General features: G+C 37.4%; 1 protein-coding gene across 5 annotated transcripts in view; it reads right to left on the minus strand.

Annotated features, from left to right (window-relative positions):
• The window catches only part of ORC3 (origin recognition complex subunit 3), a 34,933-nt gene that overhangs the window by 2,578 nt on the left and 5,468 nt on the right, over positions 1-26,887 (minus strand). For 3 of the 5 annotated variants that reach the window (XM_053973952.1, XM_053973956.1, XM_053973955.1), the window contains 15 exons: positions 24,024-24,168; positions 22,674-22,778; positions 21,809-21,963; positions 20,729-20,865; positions 18,940-19,099; positions 18,012-18,125; positions 16,471-16,604; positions 15,916-15,979; positions 12,944-13,060; positions 11,945-12,024; positions 8,070-8,203; positions 6,079-6,164; positions 5,509-5,606; positions 4,478-4,619; positions 226-342 (listed from right to left, as the gene is read on the minus strand). In XM_053973952.1, coding sequence (XP_053829927.1) covers positions 226-342; positions 4,478-4,619; positions 5,509-5,606; positions 6,079-6,164; positions 8,070-8,203; positions 11,945-12,024; positions 12,944-13,060; positions 15,916-15,979; positions 16,471-16,604; positions 18,012-18,125; positions 18,940-19,099; positions 20,729-20,865; positions 21,809-21,963; positions 22,674-22,778; positions 24,024-24,168 — 1,788 coding nt within the window. Of the gene's footprint in view, positions 1-225; positions 343-4,477; positions 4,743-5,508; positions 5,607-6,078; positions 6,165-8,069; positions 8,204-11,944; positions 12,025-12,943; positions 13,061-15,915; positions 15,980-16,470; positions 16,605-18,011; positions 18,126-18,939; positions 19,100-20,728; positions 20,866-21,808; positions 21,964-22,673; positions 22,779-24,023; positions 24,169-26,887 lie in introns of those variants that run through there. The other 2 variants (XM_053973953.1, XM_053973954.1) reach the window with 2 other exon arrangements.

Genomic DNA, 26,887 nt, shown 5'->3' on the forward strand with positions numbered 1-26,887 from the left:
CAAGCACAAAATAGAAGCAAAAGCAAAATAGTTTCATCACAGACTAACAGGGCTGGAAATAAATAAAGACTTATTGGAGTTACTGTGGGTTCTTGTGGTCTTGTGGACCAAGGTATGCAATGATTTAAACTGTCAAAAGGGGCACTAAAGAAAAGCAGACATGCAGCAAGAAGATAAATCAGAATGCTGAAAGCAGGTGAAGGTACTGTTTGCATCATCACATACCTCTAACCAATCAACGAGATTAATCAATCTGCCGCATTCCAAATGAAGCTTATACACTATGCATATGTCAGGGGCTTTATTAGAAATGCCTCCTCCATCACATTTCAAAGCTTGATTCTGATGAAAAAAAATTGAAGGCAGTAACTTTGATCAGTGTCTAATCTTGAGCAATTCCGAGGGCTAGATAAAACATTATTTCAGGTAATTCAGACAGTAGGTATTTTAAGCAAATGTTTACTGTTTGTGAGTTTAATGGTAACTTGATGGTACAAAGAAAAAATACAAAAAAAAAAAAGTAGGAAAATAAGAAGCATACTATTTAAAAAAACCAACAAACCCTCCCCCCCAGCTACTTCAATCCTGGTGTTCCTTCTGTAACACTTAAGCAGTATCTACTGCAATGAGTGATTATCTGATTATCCTTTTATGCAATTTTTTTGCTAGTTCTATTTACATATGAGAGAGAAATACTCTGTTTTATGGAGGTCAGGAGAAGAAACTAGTGATGATTTGCCATGTAGAAAATAGGAAAGTATAATTTTTCCCTCAGCCCTCTTGAAACGAAGAGGAAGATTTACTGTAGATCTTTCATATGTACTAAAAATAATTGCTTCTCTCATCTCAGAGTTTTATGTTTGAAATTTATTTCTGGCTTGAAACTCAGCATCTGTAAAGCAAAAGTCTAATTTCTAACAAAGTACACTATGTTGCAGGAAATTCATGGAATCATTAAGGTTGGAAAAGCCCTTAAAGATCACTTGAGTCCAATGATTAACCAGCACTGCCAAGGTCACCATTAAACTGTGTTCTTTACTGCCACATCTACATGTCTTTTAAATCTCTCCAGGGATGGTGAGCCCACAACTCCCCTGGGCGACCTGTTCCAATGCTGCTTCTTTCCAGGAAGAAATTTTTCCAAATATCCAACCTAAACCTCCTTTGGTGCAACTTGAGGTCATTTTCTCTTGTCCTGTTGCAAATTCCCTGGGAGAAGAGGCTGACCTCCACCTAGCTACAACTTTCTTTCAGACAGTTGTAGAGAGTGAGAAGGTCCCTCCTGAGCCTCCTTTTCACCCCAGCTCTCTCAGCTGCTCCTCACAGGACCCTTCACCAGCTTTGTTGTCCTTCTCTCGACTCACTCCAGCACCTCAAAGTCCTTTTTAAAGTGAGGGGCCCAGGACTGGACACAAACTCAAGATGCAGCCTCACAAGTGCGGAGTACAGGGGCACAATCACTGCCCTGCTCCTGCTGGCCACATTGCTGATCCAGGCCAATGCCACTGGCCTTCTTGGCCACCTGGGCACAACTGGCTCATGTTCAGCCATTGTCAACCAGCACTCCCAGGCCCATTTCTGCTGGGCAGCTTCCCAGCCTCTTGGATTCAAGGTCATCAGCTGAACCATTTCTTTGCGAAGCTGAAAAGCCACTCAAGCCAGAGGCAAAAGTCTCTGTACAGCTGCAGAAATTTACAGCATTTCATTTCAGTTTCATGCACTCTAAGAAGTCAGCTGTCTTAACATGAAAATAGCCACTTATCATTCCTTTCAGGTCAGAGAAGTTTGTTTTAAAACACTTTCATATGCTAGTAAAATATACAAGCAACTTTAGGGAAGTTATAAAGCTGTAGCAATGACAGATACCTTCAAAGAAAAATACTTTTCAAGACAGGAAAGAAGGCTAAGCAAAAAATATAACTTTGCTCAAGAATCTGTCGTTTACCCATAGATCTCAATTCCTGCAATTTTTGAGACTCAGCTCCAGTTTGGAGTCACTTATGAGACATTTCACAATTTCCAGAACATGTAGCAATTTTCAAGTTTATTTAATCTCCTCTTCAAGGAACATAAAAGCTATAGACTTTAGGTTAGTATCTGTCAGTTCATTACAAGACAGTTTCAGAAAAATTCAGAGAAATATGGCTAACCCCTCACAGTGCTACAATGCTGACATTAGTTTATCAGGAACTCAGGAGTATTATGGTACACTTCTGTAACTCAGGAGTGTACCACAATAGTTTCCAATACTCCTGTTTTAGTACCTGGCACACATGAGGTTCCATTTCTGGCTGATCTAGATCTAGTGACTCACCACTGCCCAAAAGGACAACACTAAACCCTTGTCTTTTCCCCTCTCCTACAGCACCCAGCTCTGTGGTTTTCTACTACTCATCCATGTGCCAACCTGGATTGTGCTGAAACCTTTGCGTTGCTTTTCTAATTTTAAGGTCAGGACAGTTACCACAACCAAGAGAGGATGCAACTTCCAGAGCAACTGCACACTCCTGGAACAGGCTCACCTGTAGCAGCACAGATTGATCCCAGCCTCCCTTGTGGTAACTGGGCCAAGCCTCTGCAGCGCAGCCGGAGGGAGCTGCAGCTGCCAGCGGGGAAACCTCGGCTCTGAGGCTGCTGCACACGTGTGGTTCTGAGAGGAAATAACCAGGCTGACAAGCAGGAAGCTGCCCTACAATGAGCAGCCAGTTGTCAATCCATCTGTACAGCACAGAGCTGCTGCTCCCAAAAGAAGAGAACAGGAGTGGGAGCAATCCAGAACAAAGCTGATGAGGAATTGCTCTTGCCTGACCCTGCCCCAAGGCTACACAGAGGACACAGCATACCTTGCTCTGGAATCAATGCTGTTATCTCAAGGACCAAATCCTCTTTTCCCTGATATGGAAGCTGGTATCTCAAGTTTCAGTTTGTTAAATTATCAAGGGATCAGTGAAACCAGAATTATACTGGGTTTGGTGCAGTTGTTTTGGGGATCTCTTCTCCCCCTCACCTGATAAATATGACCCTTGGTTCACGCTTTGCTAAATAACTAGCTGGACTCCTGTAAGCAGTGCATCCCATATTAATCATTCACTGGTACTCTACTGAAGCACTTTTCTGTCCTGGCCTTCTGGAAGGAACAGTTCTGGAGAACTTTGCTCTGGTCATGGTGCAGAAAAACACAAACCATGCAAAAGTCAAAGACAGAAAATATTTGACTCACATGAATTAAAATGCTAAGCAAGGTACTCAGCCAATACTGCTACTGTTAGAAGCTACGCCAAAACATCACAATCTTCCCAGAAAACATTGGAAATATGTTAAAGCATGTCCAAGAACAAAGTACAGGACGACAGAGGGCTTTAAATCTTGTCAACTCATCAAAGAGAATAGAATACTTATTAAAGACATCAGTAGTTAAGATTTTCTTGGCTGTCCTAGTCTGTATATTTACAGGTTTGCTAAAAATATCAATTACTGAGGTTCATATTAAGTTTCTTTAATGGTAACTTGCTAACTACTGTTCTCACAAATAAGCTCTGTAAATAGTTTTAGTAATAACTCCTGCACACAGCAAAACTGATAACCCCCATTCAAATCGAGGACAGTGCCAACAAACCCAATACAAATCAGGCTGTAGATTTCAAAGGCTGATCTTTATCAGCCTTTACAGTTCCTGATAAGTGTTACCTTTGATTCAAGTAGTGCATTACTCAGATACAGCTACAACCAACACTTTCTTCAAAATTACAATCAGTTTTTTAAGAAAAATGTTAGGTAATAAGAACAACTTCAAGTACCTTCTATAATCAAATAAAAAGAAATGCATGTTCACTGCTTTTCCAAATCCTAGTCTATTTCTTTCTTTTGGTTATCCTTTCAGTTTGAAAGAAGTGGAGAACAGTCTGCTTTTCTCTTCTAGAAAAGGGCAGGATTAGGCTGATCCTTTTCTTGGACTCAGAAAACACAGGTTATCAATGCACAACAAGCATTAAAATAAAATTACAGAGGAAAACAAAGGACTTGGTTAAATACACTGTATTTATGCTAATTTAATGTTATGACTCCACCTGAACAGCCTTTACCTTACAGCTAATCTACATAGTGAGGACTGAGCACCAGCCCTATTAAGAAAGTCTCTGGAAAGAGTAACAGACACTTTATTTTTCCCTGTGGATAGTCATCCTCATTGTAGTGCAGGACAAAATTAGTTTTCTGCTACATCTACAGATATCATGGCTAGAACACGCTCTGAAAAATGGATTCCTCCTACAGAACTCTTTCCAGAATTACATTTGCCAGACAGATTCCCCAGCTCCTTGAACAAAGTCCCCAGTTGCTTATCAGCACTTGCTAGTTCTCTGCAAAACAGCTGAATATGTGCCAAGCTTCATGAAACAGCAAAACTCAGCCTTGTACACCATGCTCACACAGCCTTCCAGAACTACCCCAGCATCCCAAGAGCCCCCTTGCTTCTCACCTTCAGGTACCAGTGGGGTTTGTTTAAAGCTGTGTGCAGTGCAGTCCTGGGGGCAGCATTCAAGTGCCCTCGGAGAACAGCGGCTGCGTTGAAATACACAATCTCATGCAGGGTCCTGTTGTCTGCAGGTACAAGGTATCTTCTGGAAAAGCATGAGGTATGGGGGGTGTGGGGGAGACACAAGCTTCAGCTGAAGGGAAACAACACAAGTCTACTGCTGTCAGACTATAAAAATGCATGTTTCCCATCCAGTACTGAAAAATCTCTGAAAAACAAGATGAACAGCACTGAAATAAACTTTAAAGCAGAGAAGTCTGTTATTATCAACTCTATATCTAATGGCTTTAGCACAGAACTCTAGCTGAGACACTGACAAATTCAAAAATAAGGGCAGTGCTAACCCAATCAAGTACTCCACAGACCTTACTTATTCATCTCAAGGTCTCACCAAGAGTCTCTGCTCATCTTGGCCTCCTTGGCTGACGCTTTTTGCTTGGCAGTGATACTTTTGTTAGCTTCTCTGCCTCCCCCCCACCCTCTATAATTAACAAATGCCTTCATCTCTTCCCCCACCACAACAAGCCTTTCACATTTTCCACTGCAGGGCTGCCTCCAAAACTGCATCTGCTATGGCTTGCTCACCAAAACAGCTCCCAAAATGGACAGGATATCACACTTGACATCTGTACAGTTTCATAAGTAGAACAGATCAGCAAAGATTAGGGTAAAGACTCTTGACTTTATTTTGCCACTTATACCCACTCCTCCCTCAACACTGTCTCGGTAGCCAAAGTAGGTTGGTCCATTTGTATTCTAATTATTTCAACTGATCTATTAGAAAAGAGGTGGGGTTTGTTTGATTTTGGTTTTTTTAGTTATTATTTTTAGAGCCCTCAAAGAAAGAATAGGAAGGGAAAAAAAGTGTGCCACAGGGACCGAGACACAATTTTGACAAGATTAACATGTTAGTAAAATTTCATTTGCAACTTATGGTGCAAACTAATGCAGGAATATAAAACAGGAAGGCTCACCTTACAAGACTGTCTATATAGTCAACAACTTCAAAACGAAGCATTTCAAACTTTGTCAGTTTCTTACACCTCCTTGATTCCTTCAACTCCAGCAAAGTCTTTAAAACAAAGTGGTGCATAAGACTACATGGGAGGCAGTTATTCCCTGGAGAACACAATCTATGTGTTTAACATGTATAATTAATTTTTGCTGGCATGTTCTCACTGATAATGTCTGAAAAGTAATCATGCAGTTATTTTTATTTAGGTCAATGTATTCAGTTCTCAAACACATAGGAGTCTGAGAAATTCAAAGAAATATGTTAGACAGAATGTCTAAATTACAAGTTAAATAAAAAGGAAACATCTAATTTGCATTTTAAAATCCTGGTTTATGACAGATTATTTTCTATAATTTTCTATGTGTCAGGAAGGCCTGAAATACATAGTTGGTACTTATTCATTCATTTTTAAGATGAGACTCACACACAGCCCTTTACTCAGAGCTCCAGCAAGCTGGGAAGAACTAACCATGAACATTTTAAAACATTAATTTAAGGAATCAGTCAGTAAAGCTTAGGCAGGGCTAACCTTCTGAAGGTGATAAAGGTCTGTCTTCTTCTGGAGCTCCTTTTGTGGCGATACGGACACATCTCGTTCTTGGGAAGCTTCTGCTACTAGAACAAAACTAATGTTTAATATGTGGGGTAGACTTTTCCTACATAAACCTCCTAACTCAAGCAATCTCCAAAGTACTCAGTAGTTCCTTGTTCACATAGTCTCAACCACAGGCAGCTTTTTGGTCTTGCACCTTGTAGAAGAGTGTTAAAAAGTCTGCAGTATAGCTTAGCCAACAGTGATTAAGTAACAATTCAGCCCTGAGCAAAGGCCCAACACAAGCCTTGCACATCACTTTAATTCTGTTTAGGTCATCCTAGGTCATACTCTCAACACTTGTTAATTTGACAGTTTAGGACTAGGTACTACTGATGCTTTTGGAATATTCCAAAAGCCATATGCTGCATTTTTTTCCCTTCTCATGTGCAGAAAAATAATGAGTAAGAAATGAGTTCTCCCTACCAAATGCAGAAACTGCAACCAGAGCAGCAAACAGAAGCATGCTAAGGTACTTCACTGCCCAATTTTGTTCTCACCTTAATTTATAAGAAAATTTCATCTTCATGGACATGTAGTTCGGTGATCAATTGCACCAATTATTAGTAATTTTTAGGTAAAAACAAAGAAGCAAAACAGACATCTGAAAACCCTCACTAAAGATCAACACCATCACATAAAGTAATCAGCAATCTATTCATGTACAGTATATCTTAACTTCCCCTTCTCACTTTTCCTTTGGAGCCTAAATTAAATCCACTTTGAAAACAAACTAAGATCATTGATGGATTCAGTAGATGTTCTCTATTTTAAACCCATCTTCAAATCCTAAGTAAAAATAAATATTGTCTTTTTTGCTTTATAGTTCTGCAAGTTCTGAATCCCCAGCGTTGTTGTTCTTTATTTATTTTCTCAAGGTAAGAACCCAACTACTTAAAAGCATTTTGCTTTAATTCTTTTTTTCCAAACTAGACAAACCTTTGGTTTTTCATCATAGTTCAGATTCCTCAGTGCTGCTACCAGCAGTGACATACACAGCTTTTTCAAAGTGATGACCTATTTTCTCTACCACAGCTCTGCTTTTACTGCAACTATTAAAAAATACATGGTATAGACAAGAGCTGATTCTTTTGGACAACCCCAGTTAACCCTACAGGGTAATGTGACTACTTTAATTAATATTGACTGCATTTGGGGGTTGTTGCCTACTTGTCCAAATGCTGTACAGCAACCACGCTGATAATGAGCTTAATTAATATGCATAAAACAGACCAGATGATAACCAATTAATCTTCAAAAGCCAGCCTTTGTGGAGTGCTTCTCCATAATCCAGGGAAAGCAACAACATTCCTATTCCAGAAGAAAGCTGGAATACATCTTACTCGTGCTTCAGAAAAAATGCAGCAGGTTCAGTTAACCTGCCTCAGAAAGACAATGCTTCTACCCATTTACCTTGCTAAACTTTGAAATATGTCCTGTACCATGAACAATCAAATCTGGGGGCTTGACAAGCCACAGCCTGTCAGCAGAGCTGACAACTGGCACTTGAGGTCCTAGCTCTGAACGTGCAGAGGAAGGAACCTTACATACGTTTGGGTTAAATACCATGTCATAAGGAAGTCTGCTGCTATTTATCTTTAAAAACAGTTTGTTTTTAGCAACTGCAACATCTGCTAAAATGCTCAAAACACATGTATGAGAGATTTAGGGGGTAATGTTTGCTGATCTGTCCAATTTCTTATCTTATATCACTCTTCCATATTATAAAAAACACAAACCACATACCAGTAGAGAATATAAACATTTCCTAAATTTGTGCATGTATTAAAAAAAAAAAAATCCTGCAAATACTATGGTTTAATACAATGACAGACAATCTCAGGGAAAATGGTCCAATTACTCATTGGTCAGATTACAAAACAGCTTTTATATAATCTCTAATAGAATACATGATGGCACACACCCACCTTCTAGATTCTGAAACTGAGTCAAGAACTTCTTCAACTTTTCTACTGCCCTATCAAACTCCTTTCCAGAAGATGATAGCAAAATTTCCACACATTGTTGGAGCATGGTTACCAAATCAGTCTTATTCAGCATCCTAAAAGACACAATTTGTTGGCTGAAGTAGAAATGCAGAATGATGAAACAGTTTTCAATGTTCTTAGCTGAAAAAAGTTAAAAAAAAAAAAAAAAAAGAATTGAAAAACTGAAAAACTCCTTTTAAAAGAAAAAATCTCCAGGATTGCAAGCATTCAGTCTTGCAACAAAGTCAATTTTTTTCCCTGCTGTCATTAATAGAAAGAAACAAACCAATTAGTTTTGGTGACGATGTCCTTCACATTTTCCTGAAGAACAGTAGTTTTTCTCATTATCTAAAGACACTTGCTGGACACAGGAGTTGCAATTTTTGAAACTGTGAGTCAGACATCAAAACAAAATAAAAAAAAACCCAACACTCAAAACCCAATCATGGTAGGGTTCAGAACTCATTCCCAAAAACAGTACATGAAACGGTAAAAAAAAAAAATCACTATGTAAACACATCCACAAAATTAATCTCTGTGACTCAAAATGACTCGCAAACAAAATCTGTATGCTTTTTTCTGTATTTAATTGCTGTAAATCTAACCATCACTAGAATCTCAGAACCATTCAAGCTGGAAGAGGTCTCTTGAGACCTAGCCCAATGTCCAGCTCTGCATTTACTTACTATTTAGTTCTTAGGGCCTCTCCCAAATGCCACTAAGCAGTCCCCAGTCTCAAAATCTTAATTTAAAATATATTAAAGCAATGATGGTGGTCCGTGTCTCAAGCAGTGGGTTTCCATATCAGCTACCTAAAAAGTGTCTAAGAAATTTAAGGAAGAATTCAGAAGAGGCTGGGGAAGCTCTGTGGACATCTAGAGGGACAATTGCAATTTGAGTTCTAGTTCCTAACTGGCAATGGATACTAAATGCTTATAAAGGTTACAATTTAAAACTTCAGTTTATCTGCTTCAGGGTTACAGATTTTTCAGGTCAGGTATTGCCTTCAGATGTACTTGTTTTGTACAGAAAAGCAAAAGGAGTTAACAGAAAGGGTGACCCTGACCACACAAAACATTTTGAAACTGTCTTGTATTATAATGGTAAACAAGATAGCCTTGTTCCAGGCCAGACAAAACACTGCAGTTAACCACCCAATATGGAGAGAAGATAAGCAGATCTGGAGATCTGTGAATGGGAAAGAACAAATTTATTTTCATAGTATTATTCAAAAGGAAACTGCAAGTTCTAGAAAAAAATATTACAACAACAACGGGATTACAGGGCCCAAAGAAAAGGCAAGAAGACAGTTATCACATATGAGAAAACAGTAAAGGATCCTTTGCAACTGTTTAGGTTTGAGATTACTGCAAGATATGCCAGGTATCAATGGGGTTAAGATTTTAATTTGGTGAGGAGTCAGGCTTAAAGCAGGAAGGAAGATCTCAGATTACCAAACGGCAGTAAATAAATCTAACTCTGATTATTCAGACAAGTAATACAAGGGAAGAAAGGAAGCTACAATGAAGTCCACAGAAACTTCTTCTGAATGCTGAAGAGGGAAATCACCTGAAGAAGCGACACCATGTTGGTCAGCACCGGTCACAGAAGGGCAGGGCTGTGATAATTAGCATGTGATGAAAAGCCATCCATAATTAGCAAACAAAAACCAGAGTACAATATCTAAACAGAAGACAATAGCACAGACAGTCCTTGAAGTTTTGCAACCCAAAAGGTTGACGAGATGTCCCAGCCAGTTAGCTCCACATAACCAATCGAGTGAGAGGCTCTCCAATCTTCTTGATCTCTCTCTTCTGATGGAATTAATGCAAAATGAACTAAAGCTCACACATTCTGTCACCCCATGGCATCTTTTAGACTCTGGAAAACTTAGGTAGAGTAACTACAGTCTAGATTGCTCAAATTAGATTACCTGAAACACCATCTTTGAGAAGATCACTTCTAGCAGAACGCATGAAAGCCTGTCCAGGGAAAGGCTGAAGTAGAGAAGCCAATCACAAAAGAAACTCAATTCAGAAACTTAAAACCTTACATTCAAACATAATTCATGAAAGGCAAAAGAGGTACTTTGTTAGAAAATGAGAAATAAGCTGATCTAAAGCTTCTATATTTTTTACTTTCTAAATGCAAGGGAAAAAAAAGATGGATTCCAGGAAAACACTGAAAAAGAGTAAGGGATGGGGAAGGGTGAACATAAGGATATCAACAGATGATGTGACTCCCAGGAAGGCAGAGATATTAAGGAACAGTGAATAACTTTTAAATCTGAGCGAAAGGGGAAAAAAAGATTGTGAGTAGAAGGGGAAAGACCACAATTTATCATTTTCTTCTAAAAGATAACAGCAAGATTCTATATAGAAAAAGCAGAGACAAGAGGAATTATTTGTAAAAAGGCAAACGGAGGTTAAAAGCTGAAAAATGATAACAGCTAGAACTCCAAGTATTTGAAGAAGTTGTGTTGGACAGGTTTTGCTAGGAAAATGACAGAATTTCTGAATTAAAAGAAAAAAATCATAGAATCGCCATGCATGAAAGCAGAGACCATGATCACTGTATTTCTATCAGAGGCTCCCACAGAGGGAGCCAGGACCAGAAGAACAACAGGAGGGAGATGAACAGATAAGAATAAAAGGGGAGCAAGCCAGAATCTGATGGCAGCATCAACTTTGAGTTAGGAGAAGAGACAGATGAATTCAGAGAGGATGAAAGCAAATTAAACAAAGGAGAAGAAAGAGGGGAAAAAAGGCCAAGAGTTATTAAGAGATTACAGACAGTAGAGAGAGCAGAATGACACATTTGTGGGCAAGAGCTGAGGGGTGACTGAGTGCTGTCAAGATTCAGGAGAATCAGAGAAAAACACAAAGGAAAGACTGCAGAAATGACAACTCAAGCATGTCATCCTTTCAAAGGGATGAGGGTAAACAACACACAAAAGTGGCTATGTGCAAGAACCACTCAGTATGGCAAAGGTACAGTTTGAAGAGTGTGTTTCCTCGTGTTTGTGTATCAGCCCAGAAAGCTACCTTCCATCCATCACTGATATGGTTTTTCTGTGCAGTTTTACTGCCAGACACATCAAACCCGAGCAGCTCAGGGGGTCTGGGAGAGGCAGTTACAGTTATGGGATTGTGTGACAAAGCCAAGGGATCGTTTGAATGAGTGCAGCTATCAGGAGACAGACACTGCCACATGTCTGTTGAAAGCACATTTAGAAGTCTTTAGCTACAACACTGCAATTGAAAGGTTTTCTATCAAGAAAACTGGCTTTGACGACTTTGGCATTTTAAACACTGACAGACAACACAAGTACAGCCTCTCCTAAAGTCCTATGCTCACAGTATCAGAAAAAATTAAATCAGTCCTTGTAAAAACTGTTATGGCAAATTAGGAAGAGAAGGAAAGCAGTAAAATAAAAAAGAAAGGCCCTAGCTACTATTCATTTGGAAGATATTCTAATTTTCACAACAGATTAAAATTTAAGACTAATAATTCGATTGATAATATCTACCACAATCATACTTTAAAAGACAAAGCCCAACTCATTCTCATTCACACAAAGTAATCGCAGTGGTTTCAGCAAAATTTCTCAGGGCATATGAGATATTAGAACCTGGCTGAATTTCACAGAAATCAGTAGAAAACCAAACTGAAAACAGCAGCCAATTACACTTGCAAACAACCCTAAAACTAGCTGTGAACAGGTAATATCCTCAGCTTTAAGTTCCAGAATCACTGATGACTGATACTTTCCATGTGTACAGTGGTATTAAAACAAAATGGGGAAAAAAAATCACCTTGCTAGTTGAAGAGATGACTCATACTCCTCTGTCTCCCACACTCGGTTTTCCAAACAAGCACAGTGCAACTCCCTGATCTGTTATGCAGAAGGTGAAGAAAGGATAAAGTGTTTTACAAAGTATTATGGGAATCTTACAACAAGCTGTTCAAAGCAATATGCAATTCCTTTAGAGCCTGTTTTCCAAAGATGCAGACTGATTGCAAAAGGAATGAGAGCTCTTAATATCTTCCAGAACTAAGCTTCTGCTGGAGACTGTTGCTCTGCACCAGGTTCCAAACAACTAACATTCAGGTGAAGACAACTGCAGTGAACAGAAAGGAACTCCAATCAAATGCCCCAGCTAAAACATCCTTTTATTCTCAAACAGTGGCACAGTTCAAGCTGCTTTTGTAGTCAGTGACAGATTCTAGTAACAGTATGGAATACATTGAGAACTGAGAGACAAGTGCACATGCACAGAATATATAATTGCTCTTCTAGTGGAAGAAATTGCTTAGCATGAGAAGGTGGATTAAATAACATCAAAGCAATAGGACTATTAACAGAGCAATTATCACTGTTCCTCCTACAGTTGCTTTTTTCTGTAAAGAAGGTTGCTAAAAACTCAGTCTCTTCATCCGAATTTGACTAGTGATCTAACAGGTAGTAGAAGAGTGTGCACTATCTGCAATGCATACAGGTAATCTCAGATGTGATAAAGTCAATGTGAGGATCTTTTTGCTGATCTGTGCAACTGCCTCCTCCTGGAAACTCCTTCCTGGTGACTGACAAGGTATCATCCATGCCAGTAAAGAAACCACATACTCTCATCCTCCACCCATAGCAAGAAAGCATCTCTCTCCATTTTAAGAAGCAGGGGGCAAAACAGCACATTAATAAATAAAGAGTAAATATTTATTTAGATGTCATACTTTGAGGCAAAAAAAAAAAAAAAAAACAAACCAAAACCACAATAACAACAACCCAACAAGACCCACATATAACAGTACATCACCTGCTTGCCCAAAGGATACTTTGGAAGAGAAGATGTGAAAACATGAAGACATCTCAGAATTGAAACATAATTTTCATGGTAAACATGTAAGTCCTCCAGCAACTTCTCTGTTTCTTCCTACAGTGATAGAATAGCTTTAAAAGTAATTCTGACATCCATTCAAAATTCCCATAAAGCACTTCAAATTACTCTGAAGTTTTGATATTGTAGTGTGCTATGATTTAAATCACCAATTTTTAATTAAGACCACTAAGCAAATGAGCTGTATATCAGTTCATTAGCATTATTATTCTACCATTTTCAACTATATTTAGGCCTTTAGACTTATATGCCATCTCACAACAATGAGAGTATACACTACTCCTTTAGTAGGCAATGAGAAGTTACATAGCTACTTTTACTCAAAAACTTGCATTTTTATACTACAAATACATTTAAAATTTATTCCTCATATGGTGGGTGGCTATTGTTTTTTATTAGTTACATATACATAAAAAGACCAGTTCACAGAAAACAAAGAAATATTCAGTTGATTTTCCTATGTGTTTTTAATTTGACTTTTGCTTATTCATGTGTTGAGAACCACAGAAATAAAAAATCACATTTAAGAAATAGAAATTATTGACTACTGCTACTGAATTTTTTGGATGGCACCACATTATCACTGGCCTGCCATGGAAGAATATATTGCTTCTGGAAAGCCACACTCAAAAATTCTGGTAACTGTACTGAAGCAATTTAGTCTTTGTGGTCATTACATTTAAGTCTGTGAATCAAAAGATCTTCTTTCCTCTGTCTTCAGTCAAAAATAAAGAGGAAAAATCAGAGAATCCTCTACATATTTAACTGTCCTTCTGCCTAACTCTGAGCAAACTATTCCAAATGGAAAGAGAAAAACAAAATAAGCTACTGAAATTTTATAGAGTGAAAGTGAAACAAAGGGTATTAAAGATAAATGAAAAGTAAAAACCTTGTATACAGGCAATATAAGGAAGTACAAATGTATGGAAAGAAAAGGTATCATATTGCAAAGACTGAAAGTAACAAAGACAGTGCTACAGAGAGCTATATAATGTTAAAAAGAGTTTTAAATTATTAAAAACATTAACAATCTTTCTCCCCATAGACTTTTTATATATGGAAATTTAAGAGTCACTGATATAACAACTGTTAAGGCAACCTCTAAAATTTTAAGGTAGACATTCACAAGTCTGTATTATAATTTTAAGTAGAATCATTAAGAAAAAAATTATTCCCACCACAAAATAAGCTAAGAAAAGAAAACAAGTTCTCTCTAATGCTGCTTCACCAACCTTATTTCCCCAAACATTAACACATCTGTATTTCCCTCATCTTGGTCCTAGCTCAAGACATATATAGTTAATGTAAGCAAATAGCAGTGTATTTTGCCAAAAAGTGAAGTTAAAAGGCATAATCCATTTTAGAAGAGTTTGAAAATGTCATTAGAAGACTATGAACTATTATTTCCAGAATAGAGATAAAAGACAGATTGCCACATTTACATAGTTTCAAATTAAATTTGCCATGGAACATTTCAGACAGATTTGTTAATAATTACGATGTAAAATTGCTTTTAAAACTGATAATTTTAAATAGGTGAAACTCTTCCCATACTTATTTAAAAATTGGTAACAACATGGAATATAAATGAGGCTGATAAAGTGTATTGCAGGTGTAGGGGCTAAGCTGGAAGACTAAAGTGACCTGGTGCTGAAACATCAAGTTCATGTGAAAGATTACTAAAGTGACTTTGAAAGTGTTTCCAAAGCTGGCCATGACACTAGATTAGTATGACATCAGAATAAACAACACCTCATTAATGCAGCAGGCAGAATATTCTGCCAGCTTGGCAAGGCAGTAATGGTCCCACCTCTATTGAGGAGATTAGAACAAATGTCTTCAATTAAAATCTGTGAGAACCATCATATGCACCTAAGTAGGAGAATTCCAGCTTCCTTCCCAAAGTTAAAAGTTGAGGCTTGTGAAATAAGGGGTGTATTATTAAACATGTAAGGTTGAAAACATATAAATTTTAAGCTGATGATTATTCAGCTTTCAAAGCAGGTGTGAATGAAGGGCAAGGGAACAGTTGTAGCTTAAGTTATTTTTGCCAATGAAGATAATGGATCATAAAATGATGTAAAATCATATCTCATATTGAATACTGTAACTGTACTTGCCATATTGCTTGCTCCTAACCTCCCCTCCAGCCATTACCATTGTTCTTCACACTTGAAAGGGCCTTACACACCAGGAAATACTATTTGCCTGACAGGTTACAAATACTTGAAATGAAGAGTCAGGAGAAACCCTTGACCTTCAGCAATGCTGCTACTGGGAGTGGCTCAGATGGTGAAAATAACCAAAATATTTTTGTTGGTGAATTCCTAAACAGCTCACAATAGTAGTAGTCTGACTTCAACCAGTTGGCAAAGCTTCAGATAAACATGTAACAAATTAGTTTTAATCCTGAATGAGGTGTAGGGTGAATGTGTGCCTTGGGACACACACTCTGCCCTACTGAGTTCAATCAGCAACTATGTAGAGGCTATGAAGGATTAAAAGCTTATGAAATAACCTCCAAGATAAGTTACACATTCTTCAAACACTTAACTGACCTTCCAAGAAAGTCAGTCTGGGCAAGCATGAGAAGACCTGGCCATAAATAAACCTTGTATCCTTCTTTTTATCAGTTTTATTTCTAGACATAGCTAAAGGTTGATGTAAGAAAGTTGTGCAGCTTCATATAAAGGCTGACCTGGCAACCCTAGAGATCTGGAATTTTGACCTGCCAATCCTAATTCCTCATTACTGGTCACAAAGCACAGTATGTTCTGTATGAAAGATATTACACAGAACTATACATCTTGGTCTTGTATTTTATTATGCTCCACAAAGTGATACATTGGGCTAGCTATTTCTGTTCTCCAAAGACATTCTTAAACTTTTACCTTTAAGAAGCTGTCATTTGTCAGCAGTTCAATCTGTTTTCCTGACTCTTGTTTTTCCACATACCTTACGGCAGGAAAAAAAATAAAACCAACATAAAATTATAATGTAAAGGAAGATCCCAGGATTAAAAACATTTAAAATGCTTATGCTGCTTTAAGAAATATGTATCTTCCTTTGGAAAGATTCAAAAAGGACAGTAAAATCCAATAAGTTGAAAGGCCACTCCAAAACCCTAGAGATGATGCTGCAAATCAGCTTAACAAGTTCAAAAGTGATTTATGGTTATGTGTCAGAATAACTTGTTTCTGTGTATAGAACGAGAAGAAGAAAAAAGTAAATTCAAGTGATTATCTATCACAGAAGCTGTTCTACACTAGAACATTAAGGTTTCCTGAAATTATTTAGAAATGTCTTCTGTTTGATCAATTTACCTTTGCTATAGAAATGTGCACAAATGAGCTACAGTATTCACAGAACCACATTTACAGATTCTTTTAATATTTTTTAAAGCAAATCAATACATGATTGCCCAAGAAATGTATTTCCACCCTTACCTTCTAAAAGAGGGCAGTCTCCGAATGTTTTCACACTGATCATGTGATAAAGAATAAACTCTCTTCTTAATGTCTACCAGGTGGCAACACAGTACACTGAGAGGCTGGGAATAGAAGTGCTCCACAATACAGAGCTGAAAAACAAACCAAGAACTAGGGATGCTAAAACAATTAAATCTCCCTGCTATATCTACCTTTTAATACTTTCTTACTACTACATTGCATATACTACAATGGAGTAATGGTACACCTTTAAAAAAATTAATTACAATTCATAAATATTCCATTGATTATACAGTTGCATACAGTCACATAATTACCTTCTTTGCTATATGTGCTATTCATTTTCAGTACCTCAGCCTTTTCCCCCTCTTATGTCACATCACACCTAGATGTAATGACATGATGCTGATCTCTTCTTTTTATCCCTTTGAAAATCTGATCTGAAATTGCTTCATCCTTGAATTCTTTTAACAGACATGGACACAGCCATACAGTGTCAGGTCTAAAACTTGTATTTGCATGTCAGGCCAATGGAGAAGTACTCAACTTTGACTTTTTCAAATAAGAGGAGCTGAAACCTATGAAAGCCCACAAAAGTCTGTCTTCAGGAAGAGGTACTATGGCCAGGATATTTCTCCTGGCCACACTGAATCTTATATATCAGAAAATCAGAGAAATTCTAAATGTGTATGACATTAAAAGGACATATTTTACTAGCAGGCTGACACATGGAACTAGGTAAGAAAGAAAAACCATTTCACAATCCTGCATTAAAACACGTTACAGCGCCTACAAATTCTTCAGAGAACCCTTGTCTGCAATCCACAAAAGCTACAAGGAGACCTAGACACAGAAATACATCTAGATATGAACAACTATATAAGACAATAAAAACTTAAATATCATGCTCTGTAGAGACTTTTTTTGGAAACCCTCTGAGCTCTTCCACTTTGTCTCCTGAGAGAGGGTAAATATAACTCCCACATTGCTACACAACTGCTTGGAGCACAAGTATTACCTTCCCTGAGGCACGAAGTAAATGACTCTGCAGCTCCTATTTCCCTGAAAAGGCAGGAAATGTGCATCCACAAATTGTGCCAGAGGAGTTCAAGTGGGGAAGAAACACTGCTGTAGCCTACTCACACCAAGACAAACCAGAGACCGAGGAGCTGGTACAGATGACCACAACTGGGGAGTTCTGCCAGCAGTGCTAGAAAGCTACAAATTAATCTATAGCAAAATACAGCTCTTTCTGTCCACTAAGCCAGGTCACCCTTTTAAACGTAACCTTAAAATATTGTGGGTTTTGTGGCAGAGTAAGCTTTTATTTGCTTCTTCATACAGGTCCCTACAAGTCTGCCCTTAAATCCTTATCAGTAAAGATTTTAAAATACCCATCTGTTCACAGATCCCAGCTGTTTCCAAGGGATATATTTTCATGCAATTCCGCAGTACTAGGACCTAAGAAATCTTTCAGTGCCTAGTAATTACCCTTTGTTTTCACAATCATTATTTGAATTCTTGTTACCACTGCCTACCTGAAATCCTTTGATAAAATTCTGGACAGAAAAATCATGGTACAGGAATATGTTGATGAGAACCTGCAGAACTTTTTCTCCCAGTTTAAAGGGAAACCGAGATGTCAGAAGCAACTAGAAGGGAGACAAAAATTAAAAGTAGCCATAGCAGAAATTCTCTCCTGAATTCAAATCAGTAAAACTTACATATACAACTTGATACAACTCTTAGTGTGTGTTAACATTCAACTAAATGAGATACTAAATACACTGCCAGCTTCTCAGCTTCTAAAAACATTTATTTCTACTAAAATATCCATGCAAAGATTGATTTTCAGTTTATTATTTTACCACATTTTTGTAAGTATCTTCCACTAATACAACATTTTAAGTTAATTTTGCTTAATGCTATTTTTGTAAAATTACAAATAGAACAGAGACTGCTGTAATAAACAATGATACCACTATTTTCAGCATGTGCAACAGGGATTTTGGAAATCTTGTGGTCTACCGAGAATCCACAGGCACAACATTTATATATGGCTTGAACATATGGATAACTGAGCTAATGTCTGACAGGTGGCAAAACTCAGGCTGAACTTTATCTTTCAGAATTTTAGCTAAGTTTCAAAGCTATCTTTTTCTGGAACAAAGTAAAACTGGAATCACAGCTCATCTCCAATGAAGAAGTGTGAATGTCAAAGTGTAATTGCACAAGGCAATGCAAATGAAAGATGAAAGCAGGTGTGTGTATGTGTGTCTCAGTATGAGAAGGGAGCTTTCAGTATTGCACTACTCTGCAGCTGCAAGTAGAAATATCTGAAATCCACAGCTCTCAGGAACAGAGTCCTTTCTAAAACCTTCAGACAAACCTGCATTTAAAGGCCACACATGTAAACTGTGCTTCAACACACATATATTCCTCATTTCTATTTAGAAAGGGAATTACCTTGTCAATTATAGTAGACAGGTGCTCCTTACAGGAAAGGGACTGGAAAAGCTCTATGCACAGCAGAGATGAAACTGAGTGAGGAAGTAGTCTGTGGATAATCATTGGTGATGTAGCAATTCCAAAAACCAGCACTAGAGGTAATTCATGGATATGCTGACTGGATAATGGGGGAAGGGAAAAAAAAAAGAAATAGTTTATATAGAAGCTTGTGTAACAAATGCATTATATTCCTACTACAGCACTGAGTTTAAATGCAGAAAGGGGTAAATTAAAAGATTTGCTGCCAGTAAACCAAAAGAGGATTTGGTGTAGAATAAAATTTAAAAAGCAAGGACACTTTTTAAAGCCCTAAAGTAGGTAAGAAAATGAAACTCCATTTTCAGATTCAAATTTCAGAAAGTGGCACAAAAAGCATCATTTCAGTTAGTTTTGTGCTGATCCTACCTTCCCAAAAAGTTATATTCAGGGAACTGAGTCTTATAATAGGCCTTTTTCAAAGATACAAAGAAAAAGTAAGAAGATACATTAAATAGGTATTTGCCAAGAAAATTTACAAGATTGACACAATTTAACAAATTCAAAATAAATATAACACATCTCCAATGTCTGTGTTCCAATTACACTTTAAAAAAACCCCAACTTTTCCAGTTTAATCTTCCTCTTCAGATAATCTTTAAGTATTTGCTTTAGAACTGAAAATCAGGACTGAATGTGTATTCCTTGAGGATAGCATACAATTTATACAAAATACAGTGTTTTCAGTATCGTGTCATCATTATTTTCCATTTTTAATAGTTTCAAGGAGGTACAAAATATGCTATCTTAAATATCTTCTAAGTTAAAATTGTGGATTTATTCCTTTCCTTTGTTTTTGCCACAGCAACTTTTTGACTTGGGATTTTAATTGTTATCCCACAATTACTTCATTTCTCTAACTCCTCAAAAGAAATTGCTGTAGACAAACATAAAACCAATAAACTTCATATATTACTGTCCACTGTTGATAACCTTAGAGAATCTTAAAATGGAATCAGAACTTGTGATTAACAAATCAGAGGAATCTCTCACATTTATCCACTTCACCTTTATTACTGAACATGTTTAAGACTGAGATGAAGATAATAACACAAGCTATACAATTTCTTGCTGTTGGCACAGCAAGTGAATTGCTGAGGAATTGCAGCCTTGATTCTAACAGCTCCAACTGGGGGACTTAAGTGCATGATGCTTTTTTTGGAGAGCAGCATGAGGTTTTGATTAGCATGCCTGAGATTACATTAAGGAAGACTGATTACATTAAAAAGAACAGAAGTACAGGAGCACCTGAAGTAGTCAGCTGCTGATTACAGATCCTGGCCAGCTGGGGAAGTTTTATATACACCCTTATTAGTAAGCTAGTGACCTTTAAGCAGCAGCATTACCTCAGCAGTCACACAAAAATACACTCTACAAACAATTTTAAAAGATCTAAACGTCTTAAAAATTTAGTTTCACATTCAGAAATTCTGTAACAACTAGTACCAGTAAACCCTACTATGTGAAGAATTAAACTAGCCCCTCCTTATTTCAACCTGGCCCTTAGGCACTCTGGTTCACAGTCTCAAGTTTAGCTTTAGGATAATTTACCTCTAAAATCTAGCAAGTAGTTTTTGTGCAATCACTACTGCAAAGAAGCAGCATCAATATTTGATTCCAATGCTTCACTGGCCTCAATGTTAAATTTCAAAACAGCTACAAATAGAAAATGGGTAAAGGAGTAGAAGAACTAAAGTTCAAGTCACATTACCTGCTGATGACTATGAAGTCTTGAAGAACTTTTGTGGTGAAACTTTCCATGTCTTTGAATATGACTACAACTGGAGGAGACTGCCAGTGTCTAGAGGAGGAATTTCTTTTTTTGCTTGGAGTTTCAGAATCAGTTTTCTTTAAAGCCGTTAATTAAACATTAATACACAGAAGCCAGCAAAATAAAAAAGACTGAATCATATCTATATCATAATACTCCAAATTGACATGACTGACTTTTTGTGAGCTGTATTTATTATTAGCACCTCCAACTGCCATTTTTCTTCTTTCTGTTTGGCACAGCATGAAGTACAAAGAATAAAGAGATTTTAAACACACAGTCCAACAATGACAAGAATAGCTCTGAGAGACAGAACTGGTGGAGTTCTGTTGGGAATGAGGGAGATTTGAATTGTGTACACAGACATTGCTTATTTTCTATATCTTTACCCAGTAATAAAAAGAGCATGCACTCAGTACACTTTGGTTTATCACACTGCTCTGATGAAGTAATGAGAAAATCAGCTGTAACTTGTATTCATGACAGAAACAAAACTTAAAACTTCAATAGCTTTAGCAAATACAAAGATACAAAAACATTTTGAAAGTTATTTCCTTACTGCTTGCCAATGTAGTGTGGGCTGCAGATGACGTCATGGCCCATTAGCACCAATACAGTACCTTTGCCCTGGATGGCTGTTCTTCTGTAAGATTTTGTTTTAATAAACAAAAAATCTCAGCACTCCAGGGAGAAAAGCATCTGGCATGAAGCTGATACTGCATTTTAAGCTTCCAGTTCCCAATTAAAGATATGATAAAATAGTGCTTCTTGCTTGTGTTTCAGAATTCTGACATTCATACATCATCACTAACTACCTCCACATTTGTTCTATGCGTCACATATTATATTCAAATAATCTCAATATCATGTGTTTTTTTTTTTTTAATTAACATTTGGCATTTTCTCACAGAAAGCTGAGTTATTAAATTTCTGTTTTAAACACAAAGCTGAGTTATTGAATTTCTGTTTTAAAGGTCAGACATTTTGATAAACTGGGGATAAAATGTGCCAACAACATACCTTTGTTACACTGCCATACCAGCTGATAAGAGAAGGCATTGAACAACGTATTCTATTCTGTGAAGCCTGCACACAGTCCTCATCTTCCAGTGAGTCCACTTCTATATCACAGTTCATCAGCTGCCCCATCAGCTTCTGCATCAGATTTTTTATGCCTTCACAAAACGTTTTTAGAAACATGGTAAAGACATTTGATTATCTGGCAACACTTCTCCATCTCATACTATAAAAAACTACTCAAAGTTATTACTCATTATTTTCCACATTTCTAATTATTCTCCTTCTCTCTCCAGAATGCACCTGAAAGCACTGATGATATGCATGCTGTTCATGCAACAACTGAGGTTAAGATGTTGGTCTTCCATCTTTACCTGAGCTCCAGCCATATGCTTTTAAGAGTGACCTAGAAGTAAGTAAGGCAGCCACTCCACAGAACTGAGGATGCTGCCACATGTGATTTTAATCTTTTTATTTAAAAAAATAAAAAAGGAACAAGGGACAATTTTATTCTGCCCATTCTCTCACTAAATAATGTGACTGTATGCATTTATAAAGTGGAATGCAGACATCAACTGTCCAATTAAACAAGAAGAAAACCAATCTGCAACATCAACGTGCAATACGTCAAGCAGCATGTTCTTAACTGTTATGCTACAGCTAAGAAGCATTTCAATCTTCAGTGTTTTAAATGGAATTGGATACCTCTAAAAATACAGTAGGCATTACTACTCTGCAGGTTTGAGCAAATCTTTGGAAAGTCTTCAAGATCCCTCCCCATTACTCTTGCATTTAGGGACAAAAGCCAGAATTCCTAGTTGATTGCTACCTTATTCAAAAGAAGCAGCTATACTATTGCAGTATTTACCTGGGCAATCTTTGGCTTCCAGCAAGGCTACATAAGGAGTAATGTTATCCTGAAGGACATCTGAGAGACCTCTGAAAGTCAAGTCATGATCTGTAACATTTACACCTAGAAAAAAAAATAAGGACAAAATTTTAAGGGCATTTTTCCCATGATTCATGACCACAGTGATTGGACAATAAATTGAACAATAGACAAAAACCAGAAGATACCTCAAATATTTAAGGAAAGAATGAAAAGTATCACATCAGCTGTGAGGAAAGATGAAAAACAAGCACAAGATGTTGACAGTCCCTGATTAAGAGAAACAGGGAGTCACTGTGAATACATGTCCTCATATAGCTTGGTGGGGTTTTTTAAAGAAAGTTTTCCAAGGGTGCAAACCTGCAAGAAGCAGGACTGGTTTTTTAACATCCCTCAGAAGCCATCCACAGCCATGTAAGGCCTGCAGACAAGAAGTTAAATTCACCTTCTCTAGAAGAATACTGCATCCATACCTGGATCCTCTCGTGGCTCACGTAAAGAGGAAAATTATTGTAAATTGCTGTGAAACTTAGTCTGAATTCACTATGAACTACTTAGTATTTACTGCCTTTGTTAATATCCTTAATCAATAGAAAAAAAAGAACAAACCCCTCCAGGAGGCAATTCAGAACTTTGTCCACAGAAATATTTGAAGCAGTAGTTTTTCATTTTCTATTATCTATAAAAGTAGAGTACTGTTCACTCTTTGTTAGTGCCTACATGGTAAGTTTGAAGCACAAGCCTGATTTTAATTTCACTAAAATAATCCACTGAAAATGTAATCAACTTGCCTTGAATCAGGTTTAGGATTTATAGGTACAAACCTCTGAATGAAACGAGAAAGGAAGAAAAAAAAATACTTCAGAACTTCACTAACTTCATCTCCAGCTATTTTTTCCCCTCTGTGCTCTTTTCCCAAGATGAAGACACTACTTTCCTACATGAAAAGATGCATGGCAAGAACACATATCAGAAATACAGAAGCTATATAATTTCCATGGTTAAGTTGTAGAAACCACTAAGCATGCTGGTGGCAAAAACAGGGATATAATCAAAGTTATCTCCAGTGCCTCAAACAAAAAAGCCTGAAATCACTACCAGCTGCTTAAGAGAGACCTGTAGGGAAGTTGTTGACTTTCTGGACTATTAAGCAACATAAACAAAAGGGGAAGGAGGTTTTATCCGACTTCCTTCTTCCTGCCCAATCTCTTCTGTTGACATGTTTGAAGCTGATATTGCTCATGGTAATTGTTGGGACTCAGTAAGTTTCTTTCACGTGTCTGAGTTTTAATCAGATGTACATTACAAAAAATATCTTAAAAAAATTACCTAAGACAAGAGCTGCAGTAGGGATTTCTCTGAACTTCATCCTGCAAGTCCATTCTGTTGTCTTCTCTTGAAAGTCAGAATGAGACCGGCTCAAAAAACTCACCAAATTATCAAGTAACTGCTTATTCAAGTCTTCCTGTATTTGCTGCAAACATACACAGAGAGAATTCATCTATAAAATGTGAAAACACCACTACATCTTCCTTTTTCTACTCCTTTCCTGCATAATCTTTAACCCTTAAACCCCAGGGTTTTAAATTTTCCTGTGATCTATAAACCACGCTAATTTATTAACTATGTGGCAAACAGACATTTCCCATCTTGGAACCTCTGGTCAAGTGCCTCAAGAATAATTTGAAAAGTTAAGTGAGCTTAACTGTGTTTTCACACCACAGGCTTTAAAGATAGGAGAAAAAAAAAACATACTGACAAAGCCTTAATGACATAGGCAGAAAAAACAATAGAATTAGTTGCTGGAACAATGTTAATGGAAATTCCTATTCTTCCTTTTCACCTTACAAAACACCTGTAAACATTTTCCTGCGAGATCTAAGTGAGAGCAAATATTCCACTCCTCTGAATCTAATTCGGGATGAAAGAAGTAAAAACAGTATTAAAGGAAATCATTAAATATGTTTGATAGGAAAAAATACTAAACCATGTGACTCCTATGTTTGCTACACTGTCTTGTGACATTTCAGGATGATTTTCTGTATAAGCAGGAACATACAAAAAGGTGAGAGAAAATGGGGGGAGATAAAACTTTTAAAGGCAAATACATGTCAGTAGCATTTTGTGGGTTTTTTTTGTCTGTGCACCTTTGAAAATCTGTCCCTAAAGCAAGATATGCCTTATGCTAGAACAGACAAAAACCCTCCTGTACTCTGAAGTTCAGGATATCAATATATACTCTAGACCACACATGTTAGAAACAAGATTGAACTCTTGTTCCAAATGAAATCATCATCAAGATTTATTAGCAACAAGAAGTGACACACACAGCTGTGAACTTGATTTTGAGCAAAGTGTCTCTAGCAGCATTGAAGAGGCCACTATCAAAGAGTGACAGTCACATCTCCAGGATGCCTGCTCAATAGCCTGAAAGAACTCCATTTCCATAATACAGAAGAGCTTCTGTTGGTCTCCTAAACAACTGATAAAACTGTACACAAAGTAATTGTAGTCTTTTCATCCTCCACTTATTGAGGAATATTCTTCTGCCTCTTCTGATGTTGATTGTGCAGCTCTGAACTCCCACCTGATAAATCCTAAGCAACTCAGAACAAATTGTAACATGACATTTTTGAAAGAATTTACACCATGAGCATTATAACACAATTGTAACAACTTCTGTATTTCCACAGATCCTTTAACAATCTGAGCTTCTGTTTCAGATTCCATCAAACCCTAAACTTCCTGTGATCACTACTGTTTTTGCTAAGCTGACCTAACAAGAACCTGAATTCTTACTCTGCATGATTACAGTACATTTTATTTCTTCCACTGTGCACTTGTGACAATGGAATTCATTCTGCCATAGCATTACACATTTACCTGGCTTTCTTAAAATACATCAGTCTTTTCTTGTCAAAACAACTTTGTTACTGGCATTGTTTTAATAATGTTCCAGAAAGTTCACTAGGCTGCTCTGCATCTCAAGTGCCCAAGTCACCTACATGGTATTCTCACTCTGGAAAAGTCATGAGAACTGGAAGTTCAGTTACTGCCATGACACCAGGTTTTGTCATGACTATTTGTTATGTGGTCTGAAAACCACTATCTTCATATTAGAGCAAAAATTACTGTATTTTAGCCCTGCACTTTGCCTTTTTGTTGCTAGCCCAGATCCTAGTTGAACAAATTCTTGCCTCATAGCAGAAGAATGTTTCTGTAAGCCCTTGATAAGATTTATCATAACAACATCTGCAAGGCCACTTCTGACAGTACGGGTCAAAACTGGGATACACTGCAATACTGAAGCAAAAAAAAAAAAGTCCAAAATTCACCTTCCAAAAACAAAGAGCAGTCCCTGCCACACTTCTGGTCAGCTTTTCAGTTGTGGGAAGCATGAAAGGATGTCATAACCAGATGACAGATGGTGCTGCCACAACCACAGCACAGTTTATGGCGGACATACAAAGACCAAGAGTGCTCTACAACAAAGTGCCTTGGAGGGTAAATCCTGTTCTGAACACCTCAGGCAGAGAACCAGGAAAACACCAGTGCAAGCACAAGGCCTGCTAACAAGTCACCAGGCAGCAGTGCCCTGGCAAAGCCTTTGGAGAATGTCCTGCTAGGCTCCCTTAGCACACTACCAGAATCCCTAGAATAAAAGCCCAAACCAGCAAGCCACAGGCTTCCCACATACTCTGCCATGGATCAGGTTTGCTACAGTAGGGTTTGAAAACACCTAAGAAATGAAATCCTGACTAGCTAAAGCCCTCACCTATTGAGTCTGACCTCACAGATGATGCTGCTTTGAAGAGTTCAGACAAGAGAATTTTTAAGTATTTTAAGCATTTTTTAAATGCCTTCCAACCTAAACTGTCACACTGATTTACATGTAAGAACAACCATCAGCTCCATGTTTGCCAACAGTGAAATAAAAGGATGATGATTCAAAACTCAGTAGGAAAGATATCACAGATACACTAGAAGAAGTATGAAGAAAATTCTCTGTGTAGCAGCAGAAATAACTGCAGGTAATCTGCCCATGGGCAATTCAAACGCTAAAAAAAATGCTCATATCAATATGTCAGTATAGAAGGAATTGTCTTCCATCAGGAAGAGTAAGACCAGAAGAAATTATCTGGAAAACTCCTAATAGCCTCAAAGAAAACAAGGGTAGGAATGAAATTAAAGGA

The sequence above is a fragment of the Vidua macroura genome, chromosome 3 (genome assembly GCF_024509145.1).
Source record: "Vidua macroura isolate BioBank_ID:100142 chromosome 3, ASM2450914v1, whole genome shotgun sequence".
NCBI classification, from domain to species: domain Eukaryota; kingdom Metazoa; phylum Chordata; class Aves; order Passeriformes; family Viduidae; genus Vidua; species Vidua macroura.